The sequence below is a fragment of the Struthio camelus genome, chromosome 3, assembly GCF_040807025.1.
Source record: "Struthio camelus isolate bStrCam1 chromosome 3, bStrCam1.hap1, whole genome shotgun sequence".
Classification (NCBI taxonomy): domain Eukaryota; kingdom Metazoa; phylum Chordata; class Aves; order Struthioniformes; family Struthionidae; genus Struthio; species Struthio camelus.
The window spans coordinates 101,978,202-102,001,732 of NC_090944.1; the positions used below are offsets into that span (position 1 = coordinate 101,978,202).

Consider the following 23,531-nt stretch of genomic DNA (forward strand, 5'->3'; position numbering starts at 1 on the left):
TGGGCTGCATGAATGACTAGAGGAACTTAGCCTTTTAAACTTTCTGCTTTAATCAAGATATCAGGCTTACAATGATGCTCACATTAGGCTTCTTTATAGTTGAATGGGAGAGATGGCTCTTCAGAAAATGATTTAGAGATGCTGAGTCCTTACCTGGAAGGCACTTTCTCTTCCTCTCCGTTCCTAACAGAGGAAACCTGAGGCATCTCGGTTCTTAATGTAGGCACTTAACTTAGTCACCTAATGTTAGATGGGTTGACTCCAGGCTGGTGGGTTGACTCCATTCACTTAAAAGCCTGAAACTTCTCATTGCAGCATGAAGCTTTCAAGCTCTTGGCTCATATAGTCACATAAAGCATGCTGTTTGAGGTAACGTGATTCCTATACAAAGTCCTATACTTACTCCATGTCCAAAACAACCAGCATGCTAAGCTGGCAACTATCTGAATTTAGTAGAAAAGGAGACTCTAGAGTTGCGTATTTGTTTTTAAGCCCACCTCTTAAATGGGGCAGCAGCATTTTAATCAGAACTTTTTCTTGATGGTAGGTGCTAAATTCTTTCTTTCCAAAATGCAAGCAGCATTTTTTTTTTCTTTTAAAACACCAATAGGTAAAGAGAGAGTTCCCCCATTTCTGTTAACACATGAATGGTTGGAGAGCACTCATGCTGAATATGGGAAATGGTTTCAATTCCTTTCTTAGCTTGAGGGAGGTCAAATCTATTTTCTGAACTACCTGGTTAAAAACTGTGCGAGTCTTTAGCCATGGTTGTAGAGGTGGTATAATTAATTGTATGAAAAGGTTCATGTGGTGAGACATAGCTACACGGAATATGGGTCTACATGCTGTTAAGATCTCCTTGAGATTCAGTTTTTACTTCAAAGACTACATATGATTTTATATGGAACATCATTAGATGAAATACATCCACTGATGTTAAGTACTTTATTTCTGTTTGGTTTTTTTCTGGCATCAAGTGATACTGACACAGATCACTCAAGGAGCTTATGGTAGACTGAATCTGGACTTTCCAAATCCCGGACTGGAAACATACTTGCACATTCTCTCACGAAGAGCACCAATGCTAATACACAGCAGTTAAGAAACTATCCTATCAGTATATTTTTTTCAGAAAACAGCAGTTGTCCCATGGAATTCCTACATTACAGATTGGTTTGAATTTCTCTGAAATGCCAAGACTGCTTAAAGTTCTCTCAGATTTATATTAACTAGCGTTTATTCAGATTGATTCCCAGATTGTTTCTTGTTTGATTTTTCTTTTTCCCATTTTTCTATGAGATATAGGTCAGTGACATAAATACGCTCTTAATAAAACTCTTTTGACTTTATAGCTGTTTTTGTTGATCCTAGCATTACCAATAGTAACAGTGAGAAATTAATGATGGTTGGGTGCATTTGTTACTCAGTATAATCTCTGTTTATTTTCATTTGCTTGTCATTCTAGATGAAATAATTGTGCAGAAGCCAGAGCTCACCAGTCCATCTATTTGTCATGCTCCTGGCGGGGAATACTTTGTAGAAGGAGAGACGTGGAATATTGATTCTTGCACACAATGTACGTGTCACAGTGGACGTGTCCTGTGTGAGACTGAAGTCTGTCCACCTCTTCTTTGTCAAAACCCCACCCGCACACAGGATTCCTGCTGTCCACAATGCCCAGGTAAATATTATTGACCAACTTTCATCATAGCCCTTCTTGCACCTGGAATTTATGATACGACTGTTGAATGTTTGAAGCACGCACGCAGTTGATTGCTGTGGTGCCTTTTTTCCTTAGCATTTTGGAATGAGAGCCTGCAGTCCTTTGTTTCAGCCACAAAACCAGACTAGGTACAAGATTTATATTATGTGTAAGGGAGTTGTGGTCCTGAGGTTTGAATTCTCCTCTTTGAAGGCAATCTAATAATGTAGAGTTGGATGAGAACCAGCACTCTGTGTTAGGAAGTTTATGAAATAGGCACTGGCTTGTTTATGGAAACACACAGGATGAAAGAAACTGTGAAAGTAATCAAAATGCTAGGCAGTTATAGACTTGTTTCTTTTCATTTCTCTATGTTTTGGTTTCTATATACTTTTCTTATTACTATCTTGCCTATATGGGATTTGGTAACAAAAATACTTGGGCTTGTTTTTACCTTCACCCGGCATGATTTGAGAGTGACTTGAAAGCAGCTGACTAATATCAAAGCGTTCCACCCCTACAGGTGCACGCCAGCTTCCTCACAAACTACCTCACAGTGTCAAGAAAGCAGCAAGATTTGCTTTCCCCTAGGAGAGAGATGCAATTATAAATAAGCGTGAATTCATATTTTACATAGCAAATATGGGAGTTCATTGTGGAAATTTAGTGCAACCTCAGGAGTGGTATATAAGCTCACAGAGAAAATATGTTTGCCTTTGTTAAAACCAAAATCTAAACATTTCACTTCAAAAGGCTAGTTTTGCTGTTTCTAACAGTTTTTTTCCCTCTCTAACAAAATACTTTTTAGTGAAAAAGTTAATCAGTTTTCCTGACTTTCTTTTTTCTTATTGTTGTTAATAACAGTGACTATTCATACTGCTTAACCTCAAAATACTATTTGGAGTAGTAGATCTTTCTTCACTGGCTATATGAGGAGTTTTGTCTCCTAACTTACGCAGTAAAATTGGAAACCTGATCTTAGTCCCTTTATAAATCCTTGTTTTCTTCTTTTTCTTCCATGTTCCCTGTGCACATGCAATCATAATTCTTAGTCTGTAATGTCTGTTAAGGCACAGCTTTATTGCAGAAATGTGTTTCCCCCACATGTGGGCATGACAAGACCCACTGGAATCAAGGTGGTGACCTGTCAAGCTCTGTTTCTCAACAGCTCATGATTAATTCATGGCTGTCCACTGATGAAGACAAGAGCTGCATGATAGCTTTGGATATTGCATCATTCCCAGTTCAAGGACTTGAACTGATAAGGCAGAAGCTGGGATTCAAGTTTTAAATTTAAAATTTAATCTCTCTAATTTAAGGTGAATTCTTCTTCAGCTTCTCTATTCCATTCGGTTTAGAGCATTCAAAGTACTTTTCTTGAGGGAGTGCTTCTGATAATGATTGTTAAGAAAACTTTGCCCTCCTGTTTTTTTGAGTTAACTCAAAGGTCTACATAACTGTGTTTATTCTAGAGCACATCATGAGATCCGTATCAGATGCAGGGACAGAACAGGCATAAGGGTCTGTCCTTTCTCCTGTGCTTTTGAAATCGTGAGGTATTAAGTTATGATTCCACTGCAGTCTTGGGCACCTAAGAAACATGTATGTCAAGAGTGAACTCTTCAGAGAGAAAATGTCAGGGAAGCTAGCGACTCTTAGTTAAATAACTTGTTCTGTTTATGTTTACAGATGAGCCTCTTCAGCCTTCTTCATCAAGCAATGAGAGCATGCCCAGCTACTGCAAAAATGATGAAGGAGATATTTTTCTGACAGCCGAGTCTTGGAAGCCCAATGTCTGCACTAGTTGCATTTGCATGGATGGGGTGATTAGATGCTACTCTGAGTCTTGCCCACCAGTATCCTGTGAGAGACCTGTTTTGAGAAAGGGACAGTGTTGTCCTTACTGTATTGGTGAGCAAATAAAAATATTTGATAGCTTGATGTTCCCTTCTTGGGAATAAGAAAGAAGTTCTATTTCCAAATGTGAATATGTTTCCCTATTTCGGGGGGGGGGGGCTGCAGTTTGTGCCATCAGTTGAACCAGAGAGCAAAATCTGCGTAGGGAGTTTTGAGGATCAGGTGTTGTGGTTTTAAAGTAGAAACACAAGAAAATATAAATGTAATTTGCATATCAACCTGAGAGAACATCCTCTTAAAAACTTACAGTTGGTAATGTAGCTTAGTAGATGAAAATATTACATAAAAATTGTTTTATTAAAAAAAAGCAAGATAATGCCTATGTTAGGTAAAGATATGTTATATATGTTATATATATATGCTATATATGTTATATGTTATATATGTTAGGTATATATGTTATATAACATTAGTCAAACATTAATAACAACTGCAGAAGATGATAAACTGTGACGTATTCTGAAATCTGTACATTTTATGGAATAGAGAAGTGTTAATAAGGCAACTGCATTAAAATACAAGGAAAAAAGAAATTCATTAAACATAGTTATGGAAGAGTACAGAATAATATATTTGAGAAAAAATTAGGGAAAATAAAATTTTGAAAACATTAAAAATGCATAAAGAAGTAAGGACAACACTGGTTTTGAATTTGGAGTGAGGTAAACAGTGGATGCTGTAGTTGGTGAAAATTGCTACATATTTTTAGCTTTGTAGAATTTGACGTTACTGATTACTGTCATTATATTTTGAATAAGAGTATTTACTTACACGTGCCTTTGTAGTGACTTTGCAGTATGTGCAAAGGCTGTAGAATGGAAGCTGCTGATGCAAAAGATGTAATGGACTTACAAATACTACATAGACTTAATTTTAATGAGAAAGCATTCAGAACTTATTTCTATAAGCTTCATTTCCAAAAGCAGTAGGGATATATTCAGTGAAAAAGAATGCAATAGAAAAAGAATACCATAGAATTGATGGGCTTTGAGGATTGTTAATTGAACATGTGATTCAGCTTGCCCATCTACAAACAATATGATTCTTCCTCAGAGCCATCTTGTCAGAGCGTTGTGAGGTCCTTTCAGATATGTAACCTTGATAAGCTATTGACATCTTTAATTTGCTGTAGGGAAATTGTCTTTCTTGTGTCTGTATCACCTTTGTAGGTGATACAATTTTATAGGCTATACAAGAAATTCCGTCAAAGGAAAGCTTGGAGAAGTCAGAAAGTATCAAAATTTCAGTTGCCCATGCAACTGAAGGACTCCATATATGGATTCCTACATTTTGAGTGGAAACTATTACGTTATCTTATTACTACTTTGTCATCATGATTTGCATACAAAAGGGAGAGGATTTAAAAATCCTTTGACAACTCTTTCTGCAACCTTTTCTTCCAAAGATTGACTTTGCAACACTAAAGAACATTTAAATCCAGACTATATTTTAAAGTTTAAAAAAAAAAAAAGGAAAAAAACACACACACACACAATTTACAAGCCGGTATAGTCAAAACATAAGCCTTAATACTGTCCTAGAGAATTCTTTTGGTCAAGGGAGAGCTGCACTGCTCGAACTAGTGCCATGATCTACAGCTAATTCAAAATAAAACTTCTGGAGCACAATACCTGCAGGATCTGTGAGGTCCCTGCAAGGTGTCAGGTCAGCAGGCACTAGCTGCAGATCTCTTTGCGACCATTTATTTTATATCACACTACTTGCTACTGCAGACACAGCATATGTCAGGGTACATCTGCAGCGTATTCCTTTGCCTAGAGCAGGCTGTCTTCTAGTCCTAGATACCAATTAACCTTTATATTTTCTATCTTTATTTATAGATGCGTGTGTGTGTGTGTGTGTATAAAAGTAACATGTACATATATATATACATATACACACACACGTTTTGTTGATTTAGTATGAATCCCATCTAGTAGCACAATATGTCAAATAATTAAATGTGTGAGCAGTTAAAACCTGTGAATTGTTTTAGTAGCAACTACTCAGCAATTCAAAATATAGAAGCAAGGTTTTAGTTAGTGCTCGTATATGAAGACTTTCAATGATGATGCACTTTCTTAATCCAGGTTGGACTATATTGTCCCTAGCAGAATATTTTATGGTCTAAATAACTGAAATTCATGGGAACATACTTTTTGAAAGCTTTCTGTGTATTATGTTGACTGTGTGTTATGTTGACTGCCTATGCATAACTACAGCTGAGCGTTCCCTGTGCATACAGGGCTGATTTGCTCCCAGTGGTATTACCTTGCCCCACTCAGGACACCTTCTTCCAGTCAGCAGCTGGGCTGGCTGGAAAAGCCCTTTAACTTGCTCGCGTTTTGCAAGTTTGGAAACAACACATCACAATGTAACACTGAGGCAGTAAGTGCTTTTTAGAAGAATGAACAAAGATAACATCAGAATAGCAGTGTTGTACCCTTTGACCCTTGGTGTCCATTGCTATGAGAACAGAAACACGGGAGAAGAATTGAGGCCGCAACAGCAACAAACTCAGTGGAAGCAAAGCAGAGGTGCATTAAGAAACCCATATACAAAAGTGTAGTCCAGGAGATAGCACATAGCTCTACCTGTCTTTTCTCAAAGGTTCCCCTTACTTCACCAGTGAATCAAATACATCTGATTTAAAAAAAAAAAAAGTCTTTGCTCTGTTTCCTGCTTAAGACTAGTCTTCTTTCTAATCAAACAGATATCCCTTTATCTTCTTTAAAGTAGGGAGGTTAGCTTTCCAGAATAATCTTTCTTTACATGAAAAAAGACTGCTAAACAGGATGAATTTGAAGATTTGGAAAAGCAGCAGAAAGCATCCAAGGCTCACAAAATTTTATATTTAAATCTATGCTATACTTGTTAGAAGTTAACGAGATCTGGATCCAGAAGGAAGCAGAATAAAATACAGTGCTAAAAACCAGCATCATTTAGGAAACTGCAGTAAATGAAGATGACCTGTTCTACAGGTTTTGCCTACTAAATACTTCAAATACTAAATACTATCAAGTGTTACATAAAAATATCAAGGAAGACTTTATCAAGAGGTATTTCACAGCGCTCAAGAAACTAAAAGAACAATATGAGACATGAAAGCAACGTTTTCAAGAATAAACAACAAAGCTTGCACAAGGGAAAAATTAAGTTGGTGATCTTATTCCTCTTACAGCAGCAGAGGACCGCTCAAGCTGTGCCTCTCATTGTCTCCCCAACTACATCTGCTTTCCAACTAACGAAGGGCTCTGCTGGCTCGTTATGAACCTTCCCAACCTGCAAGTCTATCTGTGGAGTAAAATTATATGTGCTTTTTGCATCTTGCAGCCTTCTCCCACTGCTCCTTTCCTGTATCCCTCCCATATTCACTTGCAATATCTTCTACTTGGAGAGGTTGGCACCCATACGTAGGGCCATGGAAGCCACTGTACACTCGTACCAAAGCCCTCTGGAACATTCAGGCTTTTCAGATACTTTCATTAGTATTTTCTCATAATGCTTCTTGCTTTTCTTCTTTTGCACTTGAATTTGCTGGGTTCAGATCCATATTACTGTTGTGCTGACTGCTAACCTGGTTATCCTGGATGTTGTCAGTCTGCCACAGTAGTGCAGACCACCTGAAAGGCTTGGTAGGATGCAACATAAAAATTGGTGTATTGAACGCTTAGGCAGAAAGTGAACACTTCTAAGTGTTTTCATAAGACCTACTTACCTCATGAAGTCTAGGTCCCTCTTACATACTGTGTTAGAGCTCTCAAAATCTTTGGGAAAGCTATCCTGGAACCTCACCTTTTTTTGAGGATTAAGATCATATCATCATATCATCCAGCTTAAATTTTGTCATGGTTAGTATTGTATATTGAGTTTGATCATTGTCCTTTTCTTTTTCTGGGGTTTTCCACTGATGTAGTTATAGAGAATAATCAAATCCCCTTTGAGTCTTTGTTTTATCATAATAAATAGTTTAAGCTCTAGTTATGTCATCTGAGAATTACTTTATTTTCCTCAGCATGCTGCCTGGTCTTTTATTTAAGTATTCTGGACTGAGTTCACCTTTTTTGAGCCTTGGTAGTTTATAACTGAAAGTAGCCTTTCTTAGTTAAATAGGATTCATTAGGAAAAAAGGAAGTAGGAGCTGGGATTCTCAGTCATTCATAAACAAAATCAATTTTTCTTAATGTGTTTTTGATATCAACTGTGTTTTTGATATCATCATTTCTTTCAGCCTCTTGCATGAGGAAAAAGAGGAGAAAAAGCTCAAGCTAATTATATAATCCATAAAGAAGCTAAGTGGCACTTCTGTTTTTTTGAAAGTTGTGGAAAGGGTCTTCTACTTATAGCTGAGATTTCTTTGTAGTTGTCATTTCCCTTTTCTGTTTTGGAAGAAGACAGTATTTGTACGTAAGTGGCCATTACAACTAATCTCACTGTTTTCCTTCAACAGAAGATACAGTACCAAAGAAAGTAGTCTGCCACTTCAATGGGAAAACATACGCAGATGAAGAACGCTGGGACATCGACAGCTGCACACACTGCTACTGCCTGCAGGGTCAGACTCTCTGCTCCACTGTCAGCTGCCCACCCCTCCCTTGTGCTGAACCCATCAACGTGGAGGGAAGCTGCTGCCCCATGTGTCCAGGTAATATGATGTGACCCAGAATATTGTGGTGCCATTTTCCAACACTGATAATCAGAGTTTTCTTACTGGTTTTCAAACTTTAGTCCATGTTGAACAGTGTCTAGGAGACAATAGGTATTTAGTATAAGGATTCAGGCAAATGAATGTTTTTAAGAGATAGGGAAGTCATGCAGAAATGCGTAACTGTGGACTCAAAAATCAGCTGTTTGCCCCTGCTCTCCGTCTGTCCTTTCACAAGGCTATGGAAACACATTAGTGAAGTAGGCAAATGAATATTTTTACACCTCTGCAGATCCTGTTGGTTATTAACATTTCTGTCCCTTCAGAGTCTGGTTACTTTTCAGATACTCATTGCTGTATTTATCATTTTAACTTGGCTTAAACGTAGTATGAAATTTTCTTGACTGCAGACACCGGGGACCCAAGAATTGCAACTCCTCTTTAATTCTACTCCTGACATATTTCTGCAGGTGTTTGCTCTTATTTCAGTCAGCAGGTAATAACTTCCGACAGAACAATTAGTGAGCTTCAGCAGTACCCTCTCTTGCATGTCTCCTACTTTGGGGATTACACAAAAAGGAAGTCAAAGGAACCCTCAGTGTCAATTAAGTATCAGTTGGGAAGATGTAGCTCTTCCCTTGGCATTTTTGTTGTTAAAGTATCACAAACGAGCAAGGCTGTAGTACAGTATATACATACATATATATATATATATATTCTGAAATGGAATTTTCAAAAACTTGTGTTTGCAAGGCTATATCATTCCATTCACATTAGGATAATGATAACAGCAGCAATTACATATCCTGCATCCCCTATGAACCAGTGGAAAATCTGTAACACAAACTAAAATCTTACCAGTGTTCTCAATATGTAAGGATGTTATGTCAAATTTAAAACAAAATGCCATATCACTAGCGGTGAAAATCCTATAACAAGAAACAAAGCACTGCTGATGTCCAAATGTATTTTCTTAATTAAAAGCAGCGCTAGAAAGGTAAGAAGTCTGTAGATTGTGAAACACGTGTATCTCATTTTGCAGAGATGTACGTACCTGAACCTACTAACATCCCCATTGAGAAGACAAATCATCGAGGAGACATGGAGGTAGAAGTACCAAACTGGCCAACACCAAGTGAAAATGACATCATCCACATTCATAGAGGTAAGATCTGATATAAACTGGGCTAACTTCAGTCTGTGTTTATTCCCCATGTTTTAATGCATCTACTTGTTCTGTTCAGGTAGCATCTGTGTACTGCTTTGAAAAAAAGTAGGTATCCTAGAATATTCTACAGTGCAGTAACTGTTGTATGCATTTGGCTTTGAGTAAAGATGAGTCAGACTATTAAACTACATTTCTGCAATTTGGTCTCATTATCGTTACATCTTCCGCTTGGAAGAGACATCTGTGTTGGTATGATAGAGTTCTATAAAATTATGAATGGCATAAAGTGATGAATGAGAATTGATTCTGCAGTAGCTTTCTGATACAAAAACTAGGAAGCAGGCTGCTATCAGGCCACTGGAGTAGGTCAACCTTGATTTGATCCATTTGACATTCTTACATTGAAAAAATTCGAAAACAGGAGAATGTGTACCACAATTTAACATACATCATTAACAAAATGATTATTTGAGGGAAAAGCACTTCAGGTATAACATGACATAGGGCTAATAAAGTTAGGTAAATCCATCTTTTGTTTAAAACTGGGCTGAAATCATTATTCCAGGGTAGGGAAAAATGCTCTGTGACACACTCTTTGTTAACCTTTTTTAATTAAAGGACTACCAAGGCTCATCTAATAGCATAGTGTTGTTTGGTGGCCGACAGAAGGGATACGGGAAAAATGACTGTTTTACAAAATTGTAAGCTTACCATTTTATGATTTCAGCAATTTAATTTGTCAAAGGCCCTCGTAACAGGCTTGCAGCTATCCTTCCTGGGAAGTACAAACACACACTGCAAACTGTATGGGAATATTGTTTATGCCACTGAAAACTACAATTTTTTGCAATTACCTGAAAAACTTTTGAAAGTTCTATAGACTACTAGTGGTCTGATGTGTTTTCACAGGCTGAGTGATGCAAATGTAGTATGTTTTCATCATCATATTACAGCACACAGAGAGTATACATGTCTGAATTGTCTTACCAGTTTTAAAAAAATACTACAAATAATTTGTTTTTATTCTAAGGTCCTTTTTAGCATAGAAGAGAACAGGCTGATTTTCTGTGAATGCTTGGACCAGAGTCCAAGCTCCCCAGGAGCTGAAGTCAGAAAGTTAACTTGCTATGCAAATATGTAGTTCAAATGGAAGAATAGCCACACGTGGAAGAACTGCTGCCAGTTCTTCTCTATACTGAGATAAGAGGTCACAGCATAATGTGTCTTTTCCAGTAGAGATCTAGAAATTCACGGCAACTCCTATTAAATATAGTGTAACAAAAGGCAGTTGAAGGTTAAAATGGATCCCTTCAGAATAAGAATATTCTGTCCTGCAGATGCAAGCAGAACGTCATGAAGGTTCTTATATAAATGAAAAGATTGGTCAAAATTGCCTTCGTTCCCTTTGTTTTTCACCTTGCACTTCAAAGTCATGCCTTTTGCAGAGATTGGTGGGATGTCGCCCCAGAAATTCTGTACTGAAGAAATAAAACTCTTAAGATACCTCATAATGAAGTGCACTGGTAACATGGAATGAGGTCAAATGAAATAAAAGTGGAAGGTTAAAGTGTATTATTTTTCCTTACTTTTAGCAGCTAAAGAATTTGGTTATGGTCAGATAAGATGACCTGAACGCAACTGAGCTAAGAGGTTATTGCCAGACTTGCTTGTTATCGCTTCCTCAGTTTTGCCAGGATAAGTACATATGTTGATTCCATCAAAATGATCCAAGTTAGTAAAATCTAATATTAAGTGTTTAAACTAAACAGGATGTATGGGCCATATCAGGCTATCCATCTATGTAGTTGTACTGTCAGCCCCAAGATTAGTTTAAACACAGACATAGGTAAGATGCTAGGCAACAGCTATTATCCCTGATTGTTCTCTGCTGTGCAGGAAACCTAAATGCAACAAAGCAAGCTACTCTTTCTCAAATTCTAGTTATTTATGCTATGAGTTAATATAAAATGGAGTTAGATGATAGTGCTTCTTGCTCTGCATTTTCACTCTATAATTTTAGGAAGTGCAGTTTTATGCATTCTTTCAGGCAAATCTGTCTCTAGCCTGTGGACTACTGAAGCCATTCTATTTCCTCTCTGTTTCAGGGCCTTTTCCTGGATAATATAATCACTATATTAGGTGCTAGCTTGCAGTTGTTCCAATTAGTATAAATTAAGGTATCGCTTCAGGAGGTAAAGTACAAATTCACCTGGGTGATAAGATCTGTGACTGGTACTTTTATAACTGTATTCTTCTGTATGGTCCAGGCACATTCATCACTGTGAGCAAACGCTAACCTCTGTCTTGCAGACGTAAGTCATCTTCAGGGAGAGTACCGGAGTGGCAGTGGACCGCACCCAAGTGAAGATGCATCTGTCAGCTCTGTTGCCTTGGTGACAATTCCAATCATGATAGCGCTCTTACTTATCATAGTCCTTCTGCTCGTCAATCAGAAGAAGCAGTGGATTCCAGTGTCCTGCTACAAAGCTCCAACAAAGGTGCAGTGTTAATGTCTTAAGTCTAGGCTTTCACTTTTCTGGGACAACAGTATTAACTAGAGTAGGGTGTAGAGTGCAACTGAGTTCATATCACATGAACTCTCTTAAATTATTTTCTCCTTATGTCTTAAACCATTTTATACCGATCAGATTGTTGGTATTTATTTAGTCTCCTAAATGATTTTTTTCATTTTCAAATGAAAAACAGTAATTTCCTATTCCATATGGTAATGATCACTAGATAGAAATCAAGCTCAGCAAAAAATCCCCCAAAAGCCAAACTGTTTTTATGTAGACAGATGCATGCAATTTTCATATCTGCAGTCATAAAGACTTTGAGAGAACATGTTTTGCATTCTTAATTTTCTTCCGCTTCCACTATCCAAGGAAGCATCCAGGTGCTGCATGTACCACCGTGTTTTATCACGTTTTCTAATAACTATATCATATGATTCTGGAATCAATATTTTAAAGAAACATCTCAGGAAATAAGTAGCTATTAAGTGTTCCGATATTACAAATAGGAAGAAGCAGGCAGCTTGGAAATGAACAGTGAGAAAACATTTTTTGTTTTAAGTAATCCTTTTATCAGCAGCCTAAGCCCCCACTCCATATTCAAATTCCATTTTCTGTCAGTTACCCAGTTTATCCCACCTGTACTTCAAGTCTGTAATCAAACAGATTTTGTCCTCACTTCTAACGTGTTATTATTTCGCGTTTGGAATGTGATTTGGGAGTAGTATCTTTTTTGAAAGTTCCACCTAGAACAGTAATACAATAATTTTTTGTTTTTAAAAGTATCTCTGTTCTTTTTATCACCATTGAAAAAGAAACTTTCGAAAAATACTCATTTCTGAAGAGCTTACAAATATTGGTAGAACATGAAGTTTAAATGAGTTTAAATTAAATAGGAAGCATGAAGAATCAGCATTATTCTATTTCAGGTCTTTTGAGGCAAGTAAGTGATATCAGATTCTGAATTTGTTAAGGAATGCATTGAAAAATTCATTTTTAGCTCTAACAGATTTACTCCTAAACTCTCAGAAAAGCCATTCTCCACTCAAGTACTATAATGTTGGGGAGGCGTTATTTATATGCAACAAAATCACTGCAGCTGAAGTGAAAATCCCAGCTTTCTAACTGTGGAACGATAGCCGATACTTCTACATGCTTTTTGACTAGCATTTGCATTTGTTACCTCATGCCTAAAAGAAATGCAGGACATGCATAAAAGAAATGATCCACTTGACTAGAATAACACTTACAGAAACTTTTAAAAGCATTTCCTTTAGGGAAATGAAAACATTTATTGTTTTCATGGAAGACAGAAATTTTTAATTCCTTCCACGAGGCAGAAATACCCCTGTCCTCACGGACAATTTTAGTGGAATGTTCATGATTGGTTGCAAAAAGTTTAATAAATTTGAAACAACATAGGTATTTATTTATACCAGAAATATCATAGACTGAACTCTTTAGTTCAGTCTTGCCAATGAGAACACGTTCCCGTGAAGTTTCTTTTTTGGCACACCGATTATTTGGGGTGATCACTTTCACTTTTTCCAGAAATGTTACTGAAATTATCAAATGTTACTAGGTAGCTTTTCGTCCCTTAAAAATTGATGCTGATGGGATAACCTAATTTAGTCTTTTGAGCAAACGTATTCCCAAGATCAGTGATTCCCAATAATTTTTGGATGGGAAATACCTTTCGTCAGAGGGGAACTTACTACGCTGTGCTCTTAAAGGTGCATTTTCCCTTCCGTAGTTTTGTCTAGTGTCATTAGTTGTTCTTTCTCCTTTTGCAGTGACGGCTGTAGGAGAGATTTGAAGCTTGTACATGTTTAAATACGATAAGACAACAAAAAAAGATAAAAATATATTTGCTATTAAACAAAAACCAACATTATGAGTAGTAAAATATATAATAGCCTGCAGGGTTAGATCATTTGGATTCAAGAGTTTGAGAAGACTCAGTCTTTAAGGCATGGTAATAAGACACGCCAGAAGCTGGTACATTGTTGCAGAGAACGAACTGCTAGAGCCCAATCTTCTCTATGAGGAAGGACAGGTTTCTTCTGTGACTAACGGAGAGATTTGTATTTCTGGTGCTATGCTGTCTCAAATTTAGTCTAGCAAATGAATGGGAGATCTTGTCTACTCCAGTTCCTGTACCTTCCTGTCACATAAAATACCCCTTAAATATTGTAAAACATGGCCTTGCTTCGCATTTTTATTTCTGGTTTTGTTTTAAACTGCCTTATCCTGTGTGAGTCAATTGGTTTCCACAGAATTCCTCCTTAAGTTAAGGTATCAGAATCTGGTATTTAACATGGGAGACTATCTGTCTTCAGTCGCATAAATAAAAGAATAAAAAATGTGCAATTCAACTCATATTTGCTAAACAATTGGGATCTCTTAAATCTAGTTTCAGTAAGAAAATTTAAGAAACATCATTTACCTCAAATGCTGCCGTTGCTAAAACATTTCTGTTCCAGTGTCACTAAAAGGCATAGCCCGTTCCTGGAAGAAAGCTTACTTTAAGCCACTCGCATCATCCAGCATAAGACTATGGATATACTAAAACTCAAATTTCTTTTGTGAATCTTTGTTATATCTTTCTTTTAGGGTTTCTTCCACCAGGTGCCGCTAATTGATTTCTTCTCTTCCTTGCTGGGTGGCTGATGGTTCTTGGTGATAACTTTTGCCAAGCTGAACCTCTTTTGGCTTGTTTTTTTTCCTGTTCAAAATAGTCCAGCCGTTCAGTAAAGAACAGATGAACAACTGTGCTTAAATTTAATCACTGTTTGCTGTCTACTCTTACTTGTTTACATAATCATTCTCAGGTAGCAGTGTTTTTTAAACAGTGTGTTAAGTGCATCATTTTTAAAAATGGGAAAGGTGTGTGGTTCCAGAACATTCCTGTAAATACATGTTTGTCATTTTTTTTCTCTGTGAAACTGCAGTTATGCAGAGTTAGAAAATAGTTTGCAGGTCTGCCAAATGCTGTCTGACTTCCCTTCAAAGTCATTTGACTTGGCAGATGTTTATGTACTCCACTACTGTGTGCTGTATGTTATGTCTTAAATAGCTCCATTTAATCTAAGGTTTTGTGTTTAATCTATGAGGGAATTGCACACGGTGATGTCAAAATAGCTTGCTGGAGCTGAGAAATACTAGATATGCTGCATTTCTCTCATTTGCTTAGCTTTTTATCCGCTTATAGACAACACATCAGGTACACAGTGGATTTTCCAGAAAAAAGGTACCTGATGCACACTGTTGTGCAGCATTAGTATGTACGATATTAACAGTATAAAAAGTTAGAACAACTCACTTATTTTTTAATTGCCTCACTCCTTCAGAAAGACAAGGTTTAGAAAAAAAGTTTATCATCATATCAATACTGAAAGAAAGATTATGGAAAAGATGTTTGTAACGATAGTTGGCTGTGAATGCCTAGGGCTGATTGCCCGCAGTAAGCTACTCGCACTGCCTACTTTGTCGGTGCCAAGTCCTGTCAACTTCAGTGAACCTGAGGACTTCTTTGTAAATCCAGTTCACAGACTCTTTGAAGAGCAAGGTGTAAACTGGGAAGATTTTTTTTTAAATGTAATGTGCATATAATATATACTGTTTTATGATAAATTGGGGAGGGGTGGAAAAGGATTACTGAATGTAAGTGTTCAATAATGAAACCCTTCTGGTGAAAGTCTTAGAAAGAGAACCTACATTAGTGGACCTGGAATATTTAAGAAGCGGAGTCCACGTGTACTCTTGCAGTGTGAGTGTATGTACACGTTGTCACTAAAATCACTTGTTTTAATCTTCAGAGGTGTCCACAGAGAACGCTCGCAGCCTGCCCTCCTTTATGCTCAGCTACAGAAACTTTCAGCTGAAGGGTTCTGAAACAGAGGAAGAGAAGGGTTGGAAGACTGTAGGCACAGCTCAACTCTTTGAGCAATAGTTTGTGTGTGCACTCGTGCTTGTAGATCGCTACATGCTCAAACCCCCACTTACGTTTACTTGAAATTAAATCTCGTAATTCTGCACTTAGAGGCAACTAAGGACAACTTGATAAAGTGCCACATCGCCTCTGGGTATCTCTGCAATAGTACAGTGTTTTGCAAGGGTGTAAGGCCTAGCAGATGCCATGAAAAAAGGTGGATGAATTCCTAATAAAGGAAGTAGTGCACAAACCACCTTGGAAAGGAGTATAGAAGGATCCCCCAGGGAGACCCTCTGCCTGCAGAATTCACTGTAACGCTGACATCTCTCCCACCCTGTTAGTGGAATTGCAAACAGGATCAAAACATTCTTGAAAATGATTAGCACTAAGGAGACTGTTAAAGTCTTGAAGATAAGTGCGTGAGTATTCTTGAGTAAAAAGGTTAAGCCCTCGTGTGGTGCTAGGTTAATACAGTCCAACTTAACCACTCCATCTGGCATGTGAGAATACCAGAGCTCCGCTCAGAGGATGAAAACTGGTGATTCAGAAGAGGGTGTTGCTCTGTTTTTGTGCCTGGCATAAACCTTTGCCAGCCTGCTTCATCATCAATTTGATTTCCTTTGTGTTTGTGGACTTGTACCACAAACATATGTTTAATTATGGGTGGAACACAAAAATCTCTGAACTGTTTTAATGTTTCCTTTCTTTTTTAACAGCCTTCTTGTCTGAACAATCAACTGGTATATGTGGACTGCAAGAAAGGTACCATGGTCCAGGTGGACAGTTCTCAGAGGATGCTAAGAATTGCAGACCCAGATTCAAGATACAGTGGATTTTACAGCATGCAGAAACAGAACAACCTACAGGCAGATAATTTCTATCAAACAGTTTGAAGAATTGCACCCTTGTCAAGGATTTAAGAAAGAGCAAGAGAGAGAGAGAGAGCGAGAGAGAGAGAGAGAGAGAGAGAGAGAGAGACTAAGTCTGCTATTAAAATAAAACTAGAATTGTGCACTTGCTTAGTGGATTGTATTGGATTTGTGACTACATGTACAGCTCTAAGACCTTACTGGGATGAGCTCTGACTCCTGCAATGTGCCAGAAAAAGCATTCCCACTTTTCCTTGAGATAACTGACCAAGTGTTTTCTTAGAACCAAAGTTTTAAAACTTATTAAGATGTATTTGCTTGTAACATAGCTGTAGAGGTTTCTTGGGAGGGGGAATCGGGAGCTAGGGGTAGGCAGTGAGAAAAAAGGAAGCTTCAGAGAAGAAAAGCTGGTCATGCTTGGCTGGAGAAGAAAATGAGTAAAGAGTATTGCTGAGCAGCAGGATGGTGGCTTTTCTTACTGCTCTGAAACGGCATCTGTTGATGCAAAGTCTAACCCCAGATGAAAAAAAAGAAAAGAAAAAAAAAGTCTGTTTTTTTTTTCCAGCTGTTGCTACAGTAATATACTCCTAGAACAGAATTTGTCACATCACAGGTGTGGTGTAGCTGCAAATATTTTTCTATATGATGAGAAGCTGCAGTAGTTAATGAAATAGCGAGGAAAAGGTTATAGCAGAAAATAAAGGGTGGGTTTATTAAGGATGTATAAAATTATACCTTGTGCTGCTTTTTGTTTTTATTTTTGTTTTCTTCAAAGCTGATTGGCTAGATTAGCCAGACTTTGGCAGAGTTAGCAAATGACTGAGGCCTAAGTAATTCCTGATATGAGCACTGGATCTTTTGACAGCAGTATTGAAGGAAGGAAGGAAAAGTCAAGAACACCGTGCAGTTCCAGGGGCTTTTGTTTGTTTGTTTTGTCTGTTGTGGTTTTGTTTTGTTATTTTGTATCAATCTCTGGTTGTTCATACAGGAGAAGGAAAAATATTTTTGTTGGACAAAGCTCTTGCTTAAAAGAGAGTAAAAAAGAGACTGTTTTAAGGTTGTTTTTTTTCCTGTTGTTGTTCTTATTTACTGGTATGCAGATTTAGAACTACTTCCATGCTAGGAAGCTGCTTAATTTTAATTGTATATTACTCAAGCACCTTTTTTGAAGCTCAGAAAAAAGGAGATCATGCTTCTTTAAACTTTAGCATTATAGGAATATTTATGTAAATATAATTATGCTAAAAACAACAAAAAGTATTTGTATGTTTGTGTATATATTATGTATATACACATGCACGTAGGTAGACATATGTAATTTACATATGTCTACCTACGTGCATGTGTATATACACTATACATATATACTGTATATATAAAATGCTATATATACAGTATATATTTTTTCTATTTTTTTTCTTGTTGAATGTATTTTTATCTGAGAGAGATTTTACCCAGAGCAGAAACAGATAAACAGGCATTCCATATCAATGCTTAATCGCTTGTGAGTTTAGGAAAGACAAGAAAAGAGCATCTCATTCTACCTACAGTTTGATTTGATTTGAAAGTGTCTGTGTGTGTGTGTGTGTGTGTGTGTGCGCGTGCACTCTTGTGTTTGCGTGTGTACAGTATGTGCACGAATATAGCAGTAAGCGTTGCTCTTGCTACTTGCTACATTTCAGGGTGTTTCTTATTTTTCTTTTCCTGCTTAGCCTTAAAAAGGCTTTTTAATGAATGCATTGGCTAGAGACACTGATGACAATATACATGCAGCACTAATCAGCTCCTTAGAATAACACCATCAGCTCCTGGATTTTCTTTTTTTTTCTGTTTTTTTTTTTTCTTTCAAACAATTGTTTGAAACAACTACTGGAATATTGTCCACATTAAGCTGGAAGTTTGTTGTAGCTTGCCTCATTTATAACTCTGACTGTATAATACAATGTTAACTTTCCAAACAGGTCTTGGCACTTTTATACTAATTACCCATTTGTGCATTGCCTTTTTTCTTTTACAAATGCTTGTCATAAAAGACACAGATACCCAGTATGCTTAATGTGAAAAGAAAATGTATTTTTTGTAAAGGAACTCTCAAGTATTGTTGTAAATACTTGGTCAGAGGTTGCTGAACTTTAAAACTGAAAAAAAAAACTAATTTATTATTATAATGACCTAATTTATTAATCTGAAGATTAACAATTTTTTTGTTTTAGAATATCAAAAAGGTGTTCTAGCTGTTTGCATCAAAGAAAAAAAATAGGTGTATCATTAAGGGTCAACATTTTTTCTGCTTATATAACTTCAGTTTCCAAACACACGTAAGAAAAAATGTAGTCTCCCCAGTGTTTTGTACTCAATCTGATACTGAAACAGAGATGTTTCTCTCCAGTTACTGCAAAGATTTTGTCAAGACAAAACATCCATTCCTTGCATTAAGAGTAAGCAGTCTTTATCCAGAATTGTAAATGCTTGCTTTTGTTTTACAATCAAGGCCATATTCTGAAAATATTAGCAGGATATAGGACATGGTGTAAAATGTTTTTTTTATTATTATTATTATTTTATTATTATTTTAAAGATATGATTTATCCTATGTGCTGTATCCATTACACTCTTTTACTTTGGTTCCTGTTGTGCTCTTGTAAGAGAAATGCAGATATAATTTTCTGAAAAATAGATGCATATGTGGCACTCGGAGTGCACTGCGGTTCAGCAGATTGCTTGTTTACTTTTTTAACTGTAAGGCGGTTTCTTGTAATTTGGCTCTTGGCAGCACAATAAAAAAATTTTAAACCTACTGATGCATATTTTTTTTAATGTTTGTATTTATTACTTCCCTGAAGTGGTCCTTGAGGCATTAGTTTTTATCTTGATATTATTTTTCCCTTGAAGTAAGAATTCGTGTCATCAAGCTGACCTTAGTCCAGTACAATTGAGGAAAACTATAGGAAAAGAATAGTTACTTCAGCAACTATTCCTTCAGTTAGGGAAAGTTCTGAATTTTACACAGAAGAACCTTCACGTTAGAGGGGTTTGTGGAATCCCAGATAGTTTCAGCATATAGTAAATAAAAATCTCTCAAAGTTAGGCCTCCGCCATGCCATCTGGTCTAATCACAACTATCACGCAGAGTCACAAATAATCATATGGGGCTGTGGTATGAGCTTAATGGCCCTCCTATAGGTCCTATAGAAGGTCTGTAGAATCAGAGACCATGCTTAAACTCTCCTTTTCTGTTTTGTTTTTTTTTACTTGTTTATTTTTGATACATAATAACATGGAGCGAGGAGAACAACAGCAACAAGAGGGCCAGAAATCTCAGCTAAGTTTTCTCATGCCAAAAAGAAATGAAGCTTAGCTTTGTCACAATTAAAACACAGAAAAGCAAAAACGTATGTATGTTTAAAAAAAAAAAACTATACTCAACAAAACCAAAGGTCTGTCTAAGCTGGTACGTGGTCTCCAACTGTGACCCGTAGTGGATACGTAGGAAAGCGTGTAAAAAGAGGAAATGATGGTTTCTTTCCAGCAATTTGCATTTCAAGGACTTCCTGAGCCATAGAGAACACCCATATTAGCCCACAATGTTCTTTCTTCTATTAATTTGTAAAATAATTGAATTGATGGAAAGTTCTGGTTATCTGTAGCACCTTGAGGCAAGGAATTTCTCAGCTTAACTACATGATGTGTGGAAAAACTGCCTCCTTTTCTTGCTTTGACTGTACTCCCTTAATGGTTTCATTTGGTATCCCCTACTTTCAGCATCTAATTAGAGGAGTGGATCAGCATCTATATGCCACCCATTAATTTACAGACCTCCATCTTCTCTCTGTTTTGTCTTCTCTTTTCTGTGCTGTAGAGTCCTAGGCTTCTTGTATGAGAGCCATTCCATCCATACCTTTTGGTCATCCTTGCTCTTCATTGTATCACTTCCCATGCTATTACATCCTTTCTAGATCAACGGCAGAAGGACTGAAAATGTCCACATTGTTTAAACATGCTGCACCCTGGACATAGCCTTTTATATACTGGCTTGACTGCTACTGACCACCGAGTCAGTGTTCTCACAGAGGTAGCTGTAATAATCGAAAATGCCCAAGTAGTAGTAGTAGTAATGAAGCCCATCACTGACTTTGACTAGGACAGGTCAGCGGTTTTGTTTTGTTTTCCCCTCTCACATGCATCCCTTTATTTATGGATGCTGAATTTCATCCATATTTTATATAATGATTCAATATCATAATATATTGAAATTCTCACAGCCAGCCCTTACTTTTACTGCTCTGAATAACTTACTACCTTTTGTTTCTTTGCTATTCCCTCTCCTGTTCACATCCTTTCATGTGCTTAAGAGCATGTCCTCAAGTGTAGAGAATACCTGCTGGACTCTAGTGGTAACCCATAAAGAGGAGACCCAGTATTCACACCTCTCCCAGGTGAACAGATGCAGAAACCTAAATTCAGGGGTTTGATATCATTTTATTAAGTAGTCCTTTTTATACCTTCATCACATTTTAGCCCTATGGACTCCAGCAAACTTTTTACTCAAGATATAATCCAGAAAGGGGTTTACTATGGTATTTTGACTTTTGCAAGTTGTTTCTTAAATTCTTGATTTGCCTTGCTATATTTTTAGATTTAACCTGCTGGAGACTATGTACTGATTTCCTCATTTGGATGCAGCTCTACTGTCTGAAAGATGTCTGTTTCTGTCCAGTAATTTCCTTTCGCTTGCTAGTTAACTATTCCAGCTTTTTTGCTCTGAGAGGTCATATGTCTTCCAGAATAGTGTCTTTAAATATTCTTCACCCTGCCCGCAAACATTCCACTATTTCCTCAGGTCGTGCATGTGTAGGAAAAAAAAAAAATTTACGTACGTAGTAACGGGCAGTGCATGCTTTTACTGCTAAAAAAATGGATTATTATAAACAGTATTGTGAAAATACGTCATCACCAGTAACTTAACTAGGATGTTAGGAAGCAGGTACAAACCAAAGAACAACATTATGCCAATGTGTAAATCCATGGTGCACCCATGTGTGAACACTGAAAGTAGTCCTGGTCTCCCTCACACTATTCACAGTATCAGAAAGGATCGTATCTGGAATACCTACATAGACTAGGGAGCGTCAGCTTGGAAAAGCAGTAACTGCATGTTACAGGATAAATCTTTAAATGTCTTTAAATGTCTGTGCGGCATGGAGAAGCTGAACAAGGGATGGATTTTCCACTTGCTGTCTCTTTCAAAATAGCAAGTAGGAAGTATGAAAAGAAACTTAAGATCTTGTATTTGCTTTGAGTCTTCTTCAAGCGGAGAAGTTTCTTGCCAGGTACTACTGGGGATGCCAAAAGTTTACAGCGGATCAAAGAAGTTCTAGATTAAAAAAAGCCTGTCATAAGCTATTGTACAAATAGATGTCACATAAAAGACAGAAAAGGACTGGAAGGGGAGTGACGATGTGCTAATAAAAACCAAGTATTTCCAAAAGTTCATTTCATGCTTGTGGATGGCCAAATTCTGAAAATAACCCGAAACCCACGCATCCCCAGCTTACCAGGTTACAATGAAATTACAGCAAACATTCCTCCTTTCCCTTCCCTCCCTTTTCCCCAGTGAACTGCCCCGTTGTTCAGAAGCACTGCGTTTAGGCCTCAGGCCCACAGCCATCACCTTCCTTGGAGAGAAACCCCAGTTCTCCAGAAACGATGCTTTTCATTGTCGAAGCTTAAATCCGCAAACGCATCTCTCCGCTTTCTCTAGCGGTGGTAAAATTAAGCAGCGACTCTCCAGTTTTTACAGAAGCACGGCGGTATCCTTTGAAATGCCTGTTTCCAAGGCGTCTTTGTTAGCGGCAGCAGCACCTCCGGGACCGGTCTTCCCCCTTCGCAGCAAGTCTCCACGCCGCCGCCACAGGGCAGGCTGCGGGCCGCGCCCCGTGCCTCTACCGGGGCAAAGGCTGGGTGGTCCCGGGCAACGCACCCGAGCCCACGCCGGCTACAAACGGCCGCTCTAGGCAGGTTCAGCGCTGCTCGGTGCCCGCCGTGGCCGGGAGGCACCGCTTCACCCTCGGGCGCAGACGCCGGGTCGACCTCGCCTCAGCGCGGCCGCGGATAACGCGCCGCCCCGTCCGCCGCCAGCACCTCCCCCCTCGGCGGCGCGCGCCAAGCCCCGCCCCCCGCGGCGGCCGTTGGGGCGCGGCCGTTGGGCCGCCCAGCGCCGTCAAGCGCCCCGCCCCTCCCCCCGCCCCCCTCCGTCCCCGGCCGGCGCTGCGGGAGGGGCCGGGAGCGCGCAGCGCCGAGTGTCGCTGCCGGGGGCGCGCAGCCCGGTGTCTCCTGCTGCGGCGGCGGCGGCGGCGATGGCGGCCTCGCAGCGAGACCCGGGGGACTGGCAGGACTTCTCGGGTTTCCAGCCCGCCGCGGGGAGCGGCCCCGAGGCGGCCCGCGACAAAGGCGGCTGGGGAGCGGGGGATTTGGCGGCTAAGTTGTCGCTCTGCTTTGAGCCCCCGCAGGCCCGCGGCGGCGGCGGCGGCGGCGGCGGCGGGGGGGAGAGCCGCGTTGCGCTGCGGCCCCTCACGGAGCAGAGCGCCCTGCAGGACGACGAGTGAGTGCGGCCCGGCGGGGCAGGGCCCGGCGGCGGCCGTCGCGGGGGCGGCCGTCGCAGGCAGCAGGAAGGGGTGTGGGGCCGGAGGGGGGGAGGGAGCCGTAGGGGGTCTGTGGGTCGGCCTCAGCCCTTGCTGTCTGAAAGCGTCGCCTCGGGGCCTTCTGGCCCGAGCCCCCGCGCTG

At 38.9% G+C, this 23,531-nt stretch overlaps 2 protein-coding genes across 5 annotated transcripts in view; both read left to right on the top strand.

The window, feature by feature from the left end:
* Positions 1–19,545, top strand: part of CRIM1 (cysteine rich transmembrane BMP regulator 1) — a 222,526-nt gene extending 202,981 nt beyond the window's left edge. For all 4 annotated transcript variants that reach the window (XM_068939360.1, XM_068939363.1, XM_068939361.1 and 1 more), the window contains 6 exons: positions 1,466–1,681; positions 3,392–3,613; positions 8,070–8,264; positions 9,307–9,429; positions 11,743–11,930; positions 16,596–19,545. In XM_068939360.1, coding sequence (XP_068795461.1) covers positions 1,466–1,681; positions 3,392–3,613; positions 8,070–8,264; positions 9,307–9,429; positions 11,743–11,930; positions 16,596–16,772 — 1,121 coding nt within the window. In that variant the 3' untranslated portion in view covers positions 16,773–19,545. The remainder of the gene's footprint in view (positions 1–1,465; positions 1,682–3,391; positions 3,614–8,069; positions 8,265–9,306; positions 9,430–11,742; positions 11,931–16,595) is intronic.
* A 3,459-nt stretch (positions 19,546–23,004) lies between these two features.
* The window catches only part of FEZ2 (fasciculation and elongation protein zeta 2), a 32,090-nt gene continuing 31,563 nt past the window's right edge, over positions 23,005–23,531 (top strand). Inside the window, exon 1 of the mRNA XM_068939365.1 lies at positions 23,005–23,349. Coding sequence (XP_068795466.1) covers positions 23,105–23,349 — 245 coding nt within the window. The 5' untranslated portion in view covers positions 23,005–23,104. The remainder of the gene's footprint in view (positions 23,350–23,531) is intronic.